The 15917-nt window shown below is 38.0% G+C and overlaps 1 protein-coding gene across 1 annotated transcript; it reads right to left on the bottom strand.

Moving 5' to 3' along the window:
* Positions 1-1223: 1223 nt before the first annotated feature.
* Positions 1224-15641, bottom strand: LOC108428930 (angiopoietin-1-like). The gene is made up of 9 exons (XM_017700314.2): positions 14956-15641; positions 10164-10319; positions 9834-9955; positions 9346-9578; positions 7087-7214; positions 6191-6292; positions 5409-5575; positions 3148-3278; positions 1224-1562 (listed from the first exon to the last, which is right to left on the bottom strand). Exons 1-9 carry the CDS (start codon positions 15277-15279, stop codon positions 1402-1404), a joined length of 1524 nt encoding a protein of 507 aa, XP_017555803.1. The 5' UTR covers positions 15280-15641; the 3' UTR covers positions 1224-1401.
* Positions 15642-15917: the final 276 nt, after the last annotated feature.

The following is a 15917-nucleotide window of genomic DNA, read 5'->3' as shown; positions in this document are numbered from 1 at the left end:
TGAACCAGGAACCAGATGTCTAAAGAGTTTAATGCATTAAAGACTCCCTCGCAGAGAGTTGTTAAAGGATGTGGTTCCTAACACTCTGCCCGATGTCTGAGACATTGTTTTACAATAATTCTCAGACAAGGATTAAGGTTTTCACCTAAAATGTATTTTTAACAATCTGGGGGAGTGTGTGGGGGATGTGCATGCAGAGAATGATAAAGCAAAACCAGTCAACAAAGATTTTTTTTCCAGATTCATCACTATTTTAATCCTATCATCAGTGCATGTAAGTTTAGACGCATGTAGATTCAATGGTTGTTTTGGATAATTAATAAAATGACTACACTTGCATTGTGTGCATTTTAAGCCCTGGTTCCTATCATTACTTTCAAAAAGAAATATGAATCTGTGAGTTGCTCTACAGTTAACTATTTCACATCAAAACACTTTGAATGATTTTCGATACATGTCTATGATTGAATTATGCATAATGTTTGAAAAAGTCTGTGTCACTCATCTTTTAATGATCAGTAGAGAAATCACAGAAAAACACAGTAGACTCAATACCTTAACACTCTCAGTAGCATATTCAAATAAAAAAATACTGTGATATTAACAGTTCAGAACACTTGGCACATGAACACACATCAAAACCATTCTTTTACTCAGTCTGTGGAGCCATTATTAATAAGTACTGCTTAAAAGCCACCTAAAGGTCCTTTTATTCCTAGCTCAGTCTTACCATTTAATTTCACGAGGCCTGTGCTTACTCCTCCAAAAAAATTAAGTCTCTATTAAACTGCTGTGTGTAGATGTTTTCAGATATAATGCATCACTCTTGTGTACACAACAAATTGCAGAGCATCATTTAAAATTAAAGCATTTTGAAATTAAAAAGGTGGCATCTCAGGGAGTGGTAAGAGTGAAAATGACCCCATGGGCAGAACCTTGAGGAAAATACATTTCTAAATAGTAAAGCATTTAAAGTACATTGTGTTGTGCCCAGCAGAGCTGCCTGACTAGTACAAGTCTTAAAATGTACAACAACAGGTTGCAGAGAAGCTGAGCTCTCACAGGTAGCATGTTAATATAATGATGCAACTTGAAGGAAATCTAATTAGCTTCTGCCAGACAGTGAGGAAAAAAATGCCATATTATTTTTCTTTTTAAATTCTTCACAGCACACATTAAAATGTTAGCTTCTTTAAAATGCGGTTAGCAAAGTAATAGCATCACACAAAGATTATTGTTTCTTATGTAGCAAATCATCATCATTTTCCATACAGCCTATTCATTTCACAGCTCATTAAAAAAATTGTCATTTACAATAATGCATATATTCCAAACCATGAGCTCCTTGTGAAAGTAATGACAGTGAAAATGTCCATCGGCTGATCTGTGACTGGACTGTATTCAGAAGTCTGCAAGTCGGATCATCATGACTGTGGCACGAAGAGAGTAGCTGGATCCTTTGAAATAGTGCCACTTAATGCCGTTGAATTTGCCAGTGTTCTTCCCATAGGGATAATACATGCCATTAAGATTTGATGGGCCACAAGCATCAAACCACCAGCCTTTATGAAAACAGACCACACATACATGAAACTCATGCCTGCTCTCTCCCATGATTGATGACAATCAACAGACAAGATCTTAAACAAATCTGCTTTACTGAATGGAGACAAATCAGTGTAGAATGCATGAAAATTTTGAATAATCGCTTTGTGTGGTTGGAGTGTGGTGCCCTTACTGTTTTTTGTGGCTAACTGTGTGACCCACAGAATAAAGTAAGAACCTTGAGATGATATACAAATACAGTATTAAAATGGAGAGTAGATATTTTTATTGAGAATGTGCTCAAAGATCCCACTGTTAGCATACATTCCAACTTTGTTAATGTTCAGCAATGTTATTTATATTGCGAAGTTCACTTAAAATTAAAAGTTAAAGTTATTTAAATGCAGCCTACTATCATTTTTGTTCAGTGAAATGCTCAGTCAGCGTGTGCTTTATTAAAAGAATATATACCAAATGTATAAATCTATGATTTACAGAGCATTTCAGAATGTGTTTATTTGTAAATATACCAGACTTATGGATGTTACTGTTTTTTGATGTTGAGGAAATATGACATGGGAACATTCCCATGAAAATATTAATGAGGAAACACAGGACCCTGGGAATATTGGATTATTTCCAAAATTACAAGGAGGGAACACAGGGCCTGGGTACCATAGGGCCCTTCAAACATAAAGCTGTTTCCTAGAAATTTCAATAAGAAAATAAATGGCCCAGGAAAAATAGAACCCTGGGAACATAGGGATGATGCCCCCAGCCACTCACATTCAGCACACAGGTGAGATACAGGTTACTGTGCTAGTGGCCATTCTAGAGAATCTTACAGTGATGCTTCAGCTAAAAATACTGCAATATCCCAAATAAAGCTTGTGCGCAGTGTTTGCTTCATTTTTCAACTGGAGTTACAAAGCTAATGTAGTTAACAAGCAATTGAAGCTCACATCCCATCAATTAGTACTGTGCAAGCTACACGTCTAAATCACCAAACATTACCATCAAACCACATGAGTTTGTGAGGTAATCTCACACAGACTTGCTTAAGTGGTTTTTGATACTTTTTCTATTTTTATACATAACAATCAAAAAATGTAAAAAAAATGCATAAGCAAATCTATTTGAGATCTCTTGTTGATTTAGGTGAAACTATAAGCTTACTTATTAGTCTTGTAGCTCCAGTGGAACACTAAAGAAGCACACTTCAAACACTGAAAATGTCTTGGCTGATCAATTACATTTGCAGTAAAAGGGATATGGTGTAAATTTGATTGCTAGAATATGTCTTTAAATTGTCATACATCTTTTAACAGAAAAAGAACCATAAACACGCCTGTTCTCTATGTTTAATTAACTATCGAATCATATATCAGACACAGCTGTGTATGAGAGTGACTCTGGCTTGGGTCTTTGCATTAGCTGCACTATTGATAATGCAGAACAACACAAGTGTGGAAAGCTAGAGCCTGGCTGTTACATGTTGGCTATCATCCTAGATGTTATTGGGCCCCATTAAGTCTTAGCGAGATTTTACAGCAATGTGAATTAACTTGTGCTGCTATGTGAAACCGATCAGGCACTACTTACCCCCAGTAAGCATGAGGGCACATTTGCAGACGCAGTTGTCATTGTCCATGTCTTTGGTACTGAAATCAGCTCCATTTATTACCAAACTGCTCTGCCTGCCCGCAGTTCCACTGTGATGCTTCAGAAACAACCTGAGAAACAGAAAAAAATATACATGCATTTTATATTAACCATCTAGAATTAATTTAGCCGTTTCTGCCAGGTGCTATTGTTAAGGGGCAAGGCTGTACTGTTTTCTCTTTTCGTTGAGTGCCTTGCTGTCCCTTTGCTGCTGTAACACTGAGAGTTTCCCTGTTGTGCGATTATCTTATCTGTGTTTTGTTTATCTGCACCCTGAAGATGACTGCTTTATCTCCCCATTTATCTCCATAACAACATTCCATCATAAGCAGGAAATTATATCTGGCAAATTATGTGATAATGCTGACAAAGATTATGTTTATTCAGACGGTAATCCATAATATCTAACACTGGGCCTCATTCACCAATATCCTCCTAAGTTTTGTCTTAAAATGGTTCTTGAGAAAGGGCCTTGAGAAATGTCAGATTCATGATGTGTTCTTAAACCATGGAACAGTTCACACCTTTGTGCTCTTCAGTGTGCTTAGATTCTGTTCTTACCTAAGAACAAATCCCAAATAACATTGGTGAATTTCAGAATCTTCTTGAAAACTGTGTAAGTGGGTTTTAAAAAAAGAGGCCTGTCATTTCAAATTAGGGTAGCACCGATACTGAAACTTTTATACCAACCAGGTATTTTGCAATTTGCTGACAGACGAACAGTACCATTTGCTAGGTCATAGAACAAGTGCTTTTTTAGATGCTATTTTAGATATTTTAAACACACATTGTGTTCAGTCAAAATGAACTGAATGCATTTTTTTGGAATACAGCATGAACTGATTCGGTTCACAGCAAATTTGCTATGAATTATCATTTAAAAAAGTGATGGAATAAAGAGAGCCTGGACTTTAAATGGAGGCTTTTGGTAATTTAACTTGTGCAGCTTTGTACAGCTTCTTGAAAAGGAGTCTCTAAATGTGTTCAGATTTCTGAAATAATTCATAATTTCCAAATCAATCATTATTCCAGTATTTTAGTTGACAACTTTATTTATCACAGTGTTGCTTGTTAAAACCTGTTTGTTTCAATGTCTCCATTAGTATGAGGACACAATGAGGCATGTGAATGTGAGTGTGTTTGTTATTGGGAATTTGGTTTGGTATGAGGAGCAGGTGGTGAAGCTGTGATAGTGTCACTCAGGAATAAAGCAGTGTAGGTCACTTTATTGCACATACACAGCTCTCAGTGGCCAGAATGAGGGACCAGTCTGGGTCATTCTGCACAACCTTTAGAATGTATGTCATACAACCCAATTAGCCTACTTATAAGATGAAAATATATATTAATTGTGCTTTTGTTTAATATGCGTTTGGGCTTTCAGCTGAAGTACGATAAAGGTGCATTGGCTGCTCCATATACAGTACGCAGGGGAGAGAGTGAGGTTGATTGGCACAGCATATACTTTAAGGTCATTAGGGTGACTCTCACGAAAGTGCAACATATTGAAAAACAGACATATTGAAAAACAGACATATTGAAAAACATGTTCATTGTTGTCAGTTAAAGTACCAATCAGTTATATAATATTTAAGTTAATAATATTACATACTGCATACACACTAAACATATGGTTAAAAGGACTTATTCCTAACAATATTCAAAAAACATTTTTGATTATCTTCATTAGTTGCTTCATTCTTTAAATTGCAGCTTTTTAACACTGTGTAACACGTTGGGCTGGTTGGAACACAAAATTGCGCAATATGAATTTTGTCATAAGTCCAGGAACTTTTTAATGACAGTGTCTGTTTTTCAGAAAAGATGTTAAGCTTTCATTTGCTGCTAGTTGGGTTATCCTGTAGTCTTCCTGGGATATATGTCAGAGAGCAAAAACTGTCTCAACTAATCCCACTCTGTCCAGCTTTACTTAAACTCTGCAACATGGATCACAGTGCTAATGCTAACACTTGGGCTGCTGCCACATGTCACTGCTCTGTATGGCATTACAAAAGTACTTTGTACTGTACTGAAAAAGTATTCCATTGGATTTACTTGAAGCACTTGCTTACATCATTTCCATATTAATAAAATATGTAACATTGTTTTGTTCTTCAGTTTACTTACTTTTCGCAGCAGTCGTGTTGATGTACATGATGTATATGTTTGAATTAGGTAAATTCAGTACATCATGATTTTACCTATAGTTTTGTTTCTCACTGGCAAGGTGGAAGCTGTTGTATTGTGAAAAGACCTGCTGCCCCTCCCAGTCTGTCAGCTCCACTCTCAGAGTGTACTGCTGCTGGCTGGTCAACTGGAACACAAACTCATTTCCCAACCAGTGCTCACCAGACAGAGACCCAAAGCCCTGAAACAAAACAAATACATGCACAGACATTCAATTCATATAACAGCCTTATCAAACATATCATAAGTTTTAGCAGTAAGTATTACTGAAGTTCACTTCTTAACTACTGCTAGACATCGGTCAGAGATTGTGTAGCAGTGCTGTTAAGCCTAAAAAAGGGAATAAAATAAAATTTAATTTATTTCTGTTATGATTTTCCATCACCATTTTTATTGCATTATGTCAGTCACATGCAATTGCATGACTTTCAAACTTAATATACAGAATGCCGAATGTTTGAATAAGTGGTGATCAAGTCTAAGGTCGATAATTTTGTTTGGTTTGGTATCAAGCTTATAAGATTTAAACCTTTTGAACTGTAGTGCATTTTCATAGTAGTAATTCATAGTAGTTACTATGTAATAAAGCTTAAGTTTAATAATAGAATAGTAAGCCTGGGGGTTGAGAGGTTAAATATATCAGATCAAAATTAATTCTGTTAATTATTCTATCATTTGATCAGTGATACACTTAACAATTTTCACTTCAATGCACATGATTGATTATAACAAAGATCATCATTTAAAAAAGAGTATAAAGGATTAAAACAATTTTATTTAATAAACTTTTTTTTACCATCTTGTATTCTTTCCATGTCCTGTTGAAATCTAGTGTTCCATCTTTTCTGAGCTGTATGACGGTCCAGCCCCCACCTGCTGTCTCCATATTGCAATAGACCTGAAGAAGATGCAGTTAAAGCATGTCATACAGATCTCTACATCTGATATGTATAATGACAGGGTGGAGAATAACCCATTCTTTTTTAATGAAACAGAAAAGTAAACTGCAAAAATAATGTATCCAAACCAATTATGCATCTAAAAGTATATAAAATTGTTTTATCAGGATGGAAAATTAAAGTGTTCTTCAATATTTTAGAGCCTCACACAATGCCCATTGAATCTTACATTCTGCTTTACTCTGTCAGAAACATCACACTCCGCATTGACCGGGTCAGATCCAATAACGGCCAGCACCAGACAGCCATGCTGACCTGGTCAGTGCAAATGAGCTAGAGAGAGAGCAGTGTGAGTGCTGGAAGAGTACAGTAGCACACTGCCCAGCTGTTACCCACAGAGTTCAGCCAAGAGTATTTTCAGTCATCACTGTTTCATCACTGGGCCAGCTAATACTAACATAGTACTAAAAAGCATCTGAAAGATTGTGCTGATATTTACTGCAAATAAATTAATCCATTTATGCCATAGCATAAATGCCATAGCCATAGAATGAAGGGCATAGGTAGATAAGCAGATATAGACATATAGATGTAAATGTACATGGCCTAAACCCCACAGGTGGAGCTTGTGTACTGGCCTGTGTACGTTTGGCACTTTACTAGCTATATATAGCAAATTTCTTAACATGATACATGCAGGGAAGGAAATTTATCCCACATTATGAGACAGAAATGTTGAAATACTGCCATCTATATTGATATTCATATCTTCAGCTTATGACGGACAGCTGACCTTCTTGGTGTCCTGCAAGGTGATGTGGATGGCATAGATTCCGCTCCTGTTAAAACCAGCCTGAAAGAGCTCAGCACAGTCATGAAAGCTCCTCTGCTCATCTACCCGCTTCCATGGACTTGTGCTTGCTGCACTTACAATAACAGGGGAAAAGATATGCAAAAACAAAGAAATAAATAACATGTCCCTGACAGATTGTATAACCAGTAAGATGTCAGTGTATTGCCCCAGTTTATCAGTGACCTAGAATAATAGCTGTCCATTCTCTGAAAAATAACCTCTGCATACCTCCATAAAGCACTGGTTCTAGTCGTTACACCATAAATTAAAGCAACAGGGACCTCTAAATACTTTTTTGGCAACAAAGTATTTATCTGTCATTCTGTTTGTGCTTTGTGATCTGCCTTAAATAACAAAAGTGTTCAATATGATGCAGAACAGTCTATTGAATTTGGAAAGGGATACAGGAAATACATTTCCAAAAGCCCTTAATGGAAATGCGCTTCCAAGAAACTTGGAAGCAGCAAAGGTTATTTACACCCTACAACATTTCCAATATCAAATAGCAGATGCACTATATAGTTAAAAGTATGTGGATGCATGACCATCATACCAATAAGTTTGTTGGACATCACATTCCAAAACCTTGGGCATTAATATGGAGTGAGCCAAACCTTTTGTTGCTATAATAGCCTCCACTCTTTCCACAGAATTTTGGAGTTTGTCTGTGGGGATTCATGCTGCAGTCAAAAGAGCATTTGGCGCACAACTGATGTTCCAATTCATTACAAAAGTGAGCAGTGAGGTTGAGGTCAGTAATCTATGCAAGCCACTGGAGTTTCTCCACAGCAAAGCTATCAAATCATGTCTTTATGGACCATGCTTTATGAACAATGGAATGTTCATGATGAAACAAGAAAGGGCCATCCCTAAACTGTTGCTACAAAGTTGGAAGCAAATAATTGTCTAAAATGTTTTTGCATGCTGTAGCATTAACTCTACCCTTCACTGGAATTAAGGGGCCTAGCACAACCCTCCTGAAAAACAGCCCCAGATCATTATTCCTCCAAACTCCACCAAATTCATCCATAAGACTTCCAGATAGAGAAGTGTGATTCATCACTCTAAAGAACGTGTTTCCACTGCTCCAGAGTCGGGTGATGGCATACTTTACACCACTCCAGCTGATGCTTGGCATTGCACATAGTGAGCTTAGGCTTGTGTGCAGCTGCTTGACTACGGAACCTATTTTGTGAAGCTCCCAACTCACAGATCTAGTGCTGATGTTGCTTCGACTTTGAATCTACGTAGTGAGTGATGCAACAGAAAAAAGGTCATTTTTATATTGTGCGCTCTTCAGCATTTGGGTGCCCCACTCAGAGAGTTTGCATGGTCTACCACTTTGTGACTGAGCAGTCAGTGACCTTACAAAAATATGTCTCACATTTGACCAGGGCAGATCTAGCAGGGCAGAAATTTAACAATCTGACATGAGGCAATAGTGGGATTCTATAGCAGTGCCCCCTTTAAATTCCAGGCGTATTACATTCTAACGCTTATTATTTCGTAAATGCAGGGACTTTAATGCAAAATCATTCAGCTATTCTTAGGTTATTGAAATTTTTAATAACAAATTTGGGCCTGCCAGTGGGCCTTGGCCATTTACGGGGACTCATTCTATTGCCAGTATTTGTCTGTGGAGATTGTATGGTTATGTACTTGATTTTATACACCTGTTAGCAATTAATAAGTGTGGCTGAAACATCTGAATTCAATAATTAGAAGGGCTGCCCATATATAATGTATCTGCAGGGAGTTTATCTGTACCCCTAAAACTACCCAGGGTTATGCACAATCAAACAAAAACAAAATACTGACATAAAAGATAACAATTACCCCACTTGCAACAGTGTAAATACCAGGTTTGCAATACTCAAAAAGGCCATCAAAAAAATAGAAACAGGAGGTAAAGTCAAACAATAATTTATATAAATATAATAGATAGATAATAACATAATAGTTTGACTTTGACATGCAATTAGCTGCTTGCTACTATGCAATTCATATAATTGGTATATAATGATTGTTTACATTTAGTTTCTCTTTAATTGGTCTAAATTTACTTAAGGAGACATGCATTTGGTCAGTATTATGATGACGATATGACCCAGAAACCACATCACAATAACAATAACATATTGACATATTGCCCATGCTTGTGCTCTATGTGGATGTATATTCTCTGCACTCTCTGCATACCTTTATCTGCTGAGCAGAGTTCGAGCAGGTTGCTGACTTTGTCCTGTAGCTGTATCTGCTGGCTGTAGAGGGTGCTGCTGTTGGAGTTAGTCTCTTCTAGACTGAACTCTAGACTCTGGATGATGGAGGTTTGAGTGGTGATGAGTTTTTCCAGTTTAGCCTGCTCATCTGCTACCCAGCTCAGCTCTGCATGGTGACGCGCCTCCATGTCCTGCATCCGCTGCTCCAGAGCCCTGCATACAGTAGATCTGGAGGTGATTTTTCTGAAGCCTGAGAGGCACTTCTCATTTAACTGTTATTCTAAAATGTAGAAATATACAAATGATGCACAAAGTACCTGAAAGACAAAATTGCTTTTATGCAATAGATTCTATCAGTGAGGAAATGGTGTATAGTATTGAATCAAATAAATTTACTGCATCACTTTTTTCAGTGTAGGTGACGTATTGTCTGTATTATGTCTGTACCAGTCAATAGTAAGACTTTACTTGCTAGTATTGTAGAGTCTGTTGATCTCACTGGTTTGACGAAGGAGTTGTGTCTCCAGCTTAATGGTAGACAGAGAGTTTTCTAGCAACTGAATCTCCAGTCTGGAGGTTTGATTTATAACCTGCAGTACAGTCACAGAAAAAAAAACTCATGACGGGTTTATGAGACCACTTTCAAGATTTGCTTTTGTGATACATGTTGTTGGGAATTAGCTTTACACATGCAAGAAATATTAATGCTATTTTATGATTAATTCTATCTTTATTAGAGAAATAAAAATGTGTTTTCTACAATGTGGCCTGGCCAATAACTTTTGAACCCAATCTTACCTGTGTTTCCATGTCAGCCAGTCGTTTTGAGTAATGGGCAGTCTGGAAGAGCAGACTGCTGCTCAGATCCAACAGGGCCACTGTGTGGTTGGGTACAGCAATATATTGCAGTCGAGCAATTTCTTCCTTTAAACCATCCTTTATATAGCCCTCAATCTGTGCGCACACACACACACACACACACACACACACACACACCATTTCACTTCAATCTCTATCCCCGTTTTGAGGTTATAATGTATTACAGAACCAAATCATTCTTAAACATCAAGATGAATTTAAATTGTCTATTTTAAAATATCATAAGTCACCATGAGCCTATAAAGCATATTTAATTACAGTGTTATGTTTGTGTGGTAAATAAGAACAAGCATTAATGCATCTTTCACATGACATGGGTCTACATATCTTTACTCTATTACTTCTTACTACTTCTCTTCAGTCTACAGAATATGCCTGAATGTTCTAAGGCACCTTTTATATAGTGTAATATTTTTACATTATACAAATGCTCTCCCAGATGTTCCACTAAACTGCTTGAGTATCTATGGAGCACTGAAAGATTTAAAGAAGATCCACTACAGATCCACAAATCCTTATACCATTAATCCTTAAATAATTAGGCTGAATAACTATACAACAAAAGCAAAACAGCACTAGGGCTCATTGTCACTTATTTGAGGATTCTACAGCTATTGCATGGATCTTTGAATGATGCAAGAGGACAGGAATGAAGTAGTGTTGAATCTACAGATGGAGGTCCAAAACTTCAAGGTCAGAATTTTTTTTGGAAACTATTCCAGTTTTATGAATTATGAAATTCCTCTGAAATCAGACTATGTTGCACCTGAGAAAATTGTGTTCTGTAGAGCAGATAATCAATCATGGCCAAACAAAATGTATCAAAATGTAACTGGCTGACTCCAATTACAAATGCATACACATTCATCAATGACTTGATTTCACCTCCATTTAACATTCAATATGGTTATTATTGACTTAGAAAAGAGCAGATCAGATTTTAAAAGGTATTTATTTAAAAACTACTGAAAATTCCAGAGGGTTCATAAACTTTCTTACAACCATATAAGGACTGTGTTCTTTGTTAGTATATCATAATAAAGAAGATTAAAAAGTTACTATCAGCCTGTAAAGCATACATAATGACAGTGCTATGCTGGTGTAAATAGGAACAAGCACTAACATCCCTTTCACAGGATTGAATATGAATCTACAGAACTACTCCATTAATTCCTTTCAGTCAACTGAATGTGCCTGAATGTTCTATGACACCACTGTGCAATATTTTCACATCATCCAAATGCTCTTGCAGATGTTCCACTAAATTTTTGATTATTCTTGGAGCACTGAAAGATTAAATTAACATGATTTTCCTTGAGAAAGACATTAAGGGACTGAAAGTGTTTGGTCAGTAAAGACTCTAGATATGAGCAGTGTTCTGTCTGCACTCATTCACAGCAGTGACAGAGGCAGAGGAAGACACTGAAATACACATGAAATCAACTGTGAAAAAGTGCAAAGTGCAGCAACTGAGACAAATATGTGCAAATCAAAAACAATAGAAGGTCAGGAATGTTTGCACCACTAACAGCAAGCAGATCTAATACAATCTGCCTGCTCAGCATATTCACTCAGATGTATTTTTACTCTTTACTCAGAGTCTCTCAATGCCAGGTACTGATGTGCACAACAGCGTTACACACAAAAGTATCAGAATTGATCATTTTTTTGTGCTATACTTTACACCAGTGTGTGTGTGTGTATGTGTGTGTGTGTGTGTTAGTGTGTGTGTGTGTGAGGGAGGGAGAGATAGAAAGAGAGACAGACAGTGAAAAAGAAAGAGCATGATATTTGATCTGTTTCCTCTTTGACTGTCCTCTGGGTGTGTATATTTGGCCTGAAGCCTACGATGTCCAGCAGTCCCTCTTGGATCACAGGCAAACACACACAACTGGCAGGCACCTCTCGTCCCTCTGAACCTGAAACTGACCAGCCTAGCTTTTCCACACAGTGTAATCTGAGGGAAATTCCCTTCACTCAGTGCAGATAAAGTGCTGCTGAGATGCTGAGGTGTGGTCTAGCTGGGACTCATGTTCACACAGCTCTTTTGGCCAAGTAGATGCAGATGTAGGGGATAAACAAACACAAAGAAATGACTTGTAGTGTTGATAAGTAAAGCACTGGGGCCAGGAGGACTTGTTTCGCTCAGTGGAAAACAGGAAAAAACAGTTTCCAAAACTGTATTAAAACAAATATTTAAAGATACAATGAAAGTGGGACTCCTAACATCCATGTAAGACCTGGTAGACCACCAAAACTCACCATCAGATAAACAGAGCCTAAGACTTTCTTCTTTTGAGAGAGAGGACAAAATCAAGCTCCAATCTTGCTTCAGATCTGAAAAAATCAACACACCGTTCCCCAGAGGAGCTCTTTGATGGCTCAGGGGACTTAATGGTTACTGTCTTAAAATACCTTAAATTAAATGACCCTTATTAGTCCCACAACAGGGAAAATTCACCTCCGCATTTAACCCATCTGTGAAGTGAAGCACCACATACACGCTAGTGAGCGGTGGGCAGCGCCCAAGGGAGCCGTTGAGGGTTAGGTGCCTTGCTCAAGGACACCTCAGTCATGTGCTGTCGGCTCTGAGGATCAAAGCGGTGACTTTCTGGTTACAGGGCCGGTTCCCTAACTTCCAGCCCATGACTGCCTAGGAGAATAGAAGAAGGCAAAAAGGAGACATGAGCTACTTCTTGTAAGGGCCCAGCCTGCGCCGCTGTCCGCCAGCAGAGGGCAACAGCGGCAAGACGCCACAAGTTTAGCAAACTCCAATTCTTAGAAGTTCTCGGGCTGATTAGACTCAACCTGGCCCACATGTGGACTCCTCTACTTAAGGCTGTGGCAAACAGCAGCCCTTTGTCACACCTCTTTAGAGGGTTGAACGGTATAGTAATTAGCCTAGGTCAAAATTTAAATAAAAAGAAAAGAAAAGAAAAAGGAAAAGAAGAGAAAAGAGGGCTGCCATCCTGTAACACTTTTGGTCCAAATTAAAAATATTAAATATACATACATATATATATATATATATATATTAAAAAGATATTAAGAACATCTCTTCTTAGATGGATGGGTCTGCTTATCCATTGACTGTAAGACGCTATTGGTCTGAAAGGATGTGCAGCTGTCAAGAAGCAGTTACTATAAAAAGGAAACTGAAGAAAAGAAGAAACAAAGAATTAAATAAAGAAGCTGCTGGTATTCCCAGACCTGAACATCATGAATGTGTTGGGACTACATATTATAAAAAGCAGAAAACATCTCTGCTGATTTCTTTGAAAAACTGAAAGTAAGTCTTCAGAATAGAATGGGAGTTGTAATAAAGGAAAGTTATTTAGTTTTTGAGGCTTCTGTGTAACTTTCTGTTAAAGAAACTTCCCACAATTTCTACTTTTCTTGTTTCCTGATGCTGAACAATGAATAACTTGTACATAATAACTATTTTGACTGGAAATTAAATAAAGCATGGGCTCTGACTTTTGCACAGTGCTGTATGTTCTGCACTCCCCCTGTGGCCCAGAAGGAGAAGCGGCTTAGAAGTGAAGTGTGTGTGTGTGTGTTTTGCAAAAGTTGTCACACCACAAATGCACTTTTATTTTTCTGAACTATTTTTAACTTACTTTCAAAAACACTGGATCATTAGTATTTATAAAGCAATGCACCCTCCCCCCCAAAAAAACAAACAAAAAAAAACAGAAAAATGAAGTGATGATGGATGGAAGGACTTCAAAGTGGATGCTAGAGAAAGAGAGACTAAACAGACACCAAAATGATGGCTCAGGAAAGTAAAAGCAAGCCAAATATGTCCAACTCTTATTTATGTGTGCTGCAAGGTTAAAACCCACTTCATGATAAAAGTGTACTCTGTACATACCACTGCCAGTGTATTAACTCTGTATGAGTTATGTGGCTCTATTTAGGGGAACTTCGTAGAGAGCAGTGCTGCAATTACTGAATGGGAAAAAGAATAGCGTGCTCTTTTTGCCCTCAGCTGTGTGCCAGCTCTGATAGGGGGCTGTGGATATATTTTAGTCAGAGCTGAAAGAAGGGGGTAGAGAGAAAGGGGGAATGGATATGGCAATGAACATTTCAATATTGAACTAGAAAGCATACAGAAAAGGACTTGCAACAGCTTGCCAACAATAATGTGGGAACATTGCAGAGAGCAGAAAAAGGAAGGGCTAATGGAGAGACAGGGAATGAAATACATCCAATAAATTCCTCCAGAAATTCACTCCATTGCTGTCACATCAGTAATGGTGCATTCTCATTAGTTGCATGCCCAATTGTGCTGTAATCAATGCGGCTTCTGAGTAAAATCAGTTGTTTATTAGCAGTGTAGGTCACAAACTCAAATCTGCACTGGGCAGGCATAAGGAACCAAAGGGAGTCCTTTACATGAATTTCACACAGGTTTACCAAGTAAACCTTCATCAAGAACTTGTCAATCCTCATATCTTTGAAATGGTAACTTCACAGAAAAATGTAAAGGGTCTTAAATTTGAATGATGTCAATGTAAATAAATTTTATTCAAAATTATTTTGGATCACTTCTATTGTAATTGTTCAAATTGTATAAAACTGGAAAAAAACAAGATGATACAGTGATGACATGCTACATAGTACCTCTAATAACTTTGCCTTGACATTGTTTTTTTTTCTATCCTGCCCGTATAAACTATAGTACATGCAGCTATAGTACATTACCTACCTGCTGCAGCCACTGTGTGTAATTGTCAATTGCCACCTCCAAGTGTTGTATCCTCTGGTAAGAAAGGCTTTGTTTCACCAGCGGAGCATCTCGCTGAACACTGTTCCCCTCATATTCATCATCATTCCCTGAAGGCCAGCACCCACCCCGCTCCTCCATGTTCTCTGGCAAGATGAAGGTGTAGGTGCACTGAGGGGAGCTCAACTGACCACTGTGGCTGCTCCTGCTGGCTGAGTTAACTGATAAACCATCCACACTCTCTAGACCAGATGTTCTTGGCAAAAGAAGAATGATAGAAAAGAACTGAAGAGTGACGCTCATCATTCTGACAACAAACAAGGTCCCGACACTCACTTATATGTCAAAGTACGAATTAATCCACCTTCTGCAAAAGAGCTTTCAGAACAAAAAGACAGACTGAAGGCAGAGGAAGCTATAACAAGTCTTTCAAAGATCTGTAAATCTGTGTCTTTTAAGCAAGAACAAGAAAGTTATGCTCCATCCAGTTGGACAGCACTCAAGTAAACTACACATCACCACTCTCAATCAGCAGCAATCTTCAGCACAATGACGTGTCTCCACCCTAAAGTAGTGTCTTTCCTCTCAGTAGGCTCCACATGTGTGGTACACATGAGGGTACCAGGGTACCAATGAATGGGCTTTGCAGACAGTGTCCAATGATTTAGAGTGGCTGTAAAAACTGTGTAGACGGCTTGTTCCTGCCCTCTCTGCCTTTAAGAAAAGGACTGCTCTGCACAGTACAGTAAAAACACACTGTGTGCTGCCTGTGTGCCTCAGATAAAGGCTGACTGCACAAGAATGTAAGGGAGGGAGGGTGTGTGTGGATTGGATGAAATTCGAAGACAGAGTAAAAGATTGTTCTACTCAAGACCATAGCCTGAATTATACTCTAGTTGTACAATATCAAGCAATCACACACTGGGAAGTTCTTCAGTAAACGA

The sequence above is a fragment of the Pygocentrus nattereri genome, chromosome 3 (genome assembly GCF_015220715.1).
Source record: "Pygocentrus nattereri isolate fPygNat1 chromosome 3, fPygNat1.pri, whole genome shotgun sequence".
NCBI classification, from domain to species: domain Eukaryota; kingdom Metazoa; phylum Chordata; class Actinopteri; order Characiformes; family Serrasalmidae; genus Pygocentrus; species Pygocentrus nattereri.
Note: the sequence above shows the minus strand (reverse complement) of the source record. Positions and strands in the feature narration are given on the sequence as shown.

Coding starts and splice junctions, on each gene's coding strand:
- LOC108428930 (XM_017700314.2), bottom strand. CDS start 15,279: ATGATGAGCGTCACTCTTCAGTTCTTTTCTATCATTCTTCTTTTGCCA. Junction 3,279..5,408: donor AGTGAGAAACAAAACTATAG/GTAAAATCATGA, acceptor TCTGTTTCTCAG/GTTGTTTCTGAAGCATCACA. Junction 1,563..3,147: donor TGCCCTCATGCTTACTGGGG/GTAAGTAGTGCC, acceptor GTTTTCATAAAG/GCTGGTGGTTTGATGCTTGT.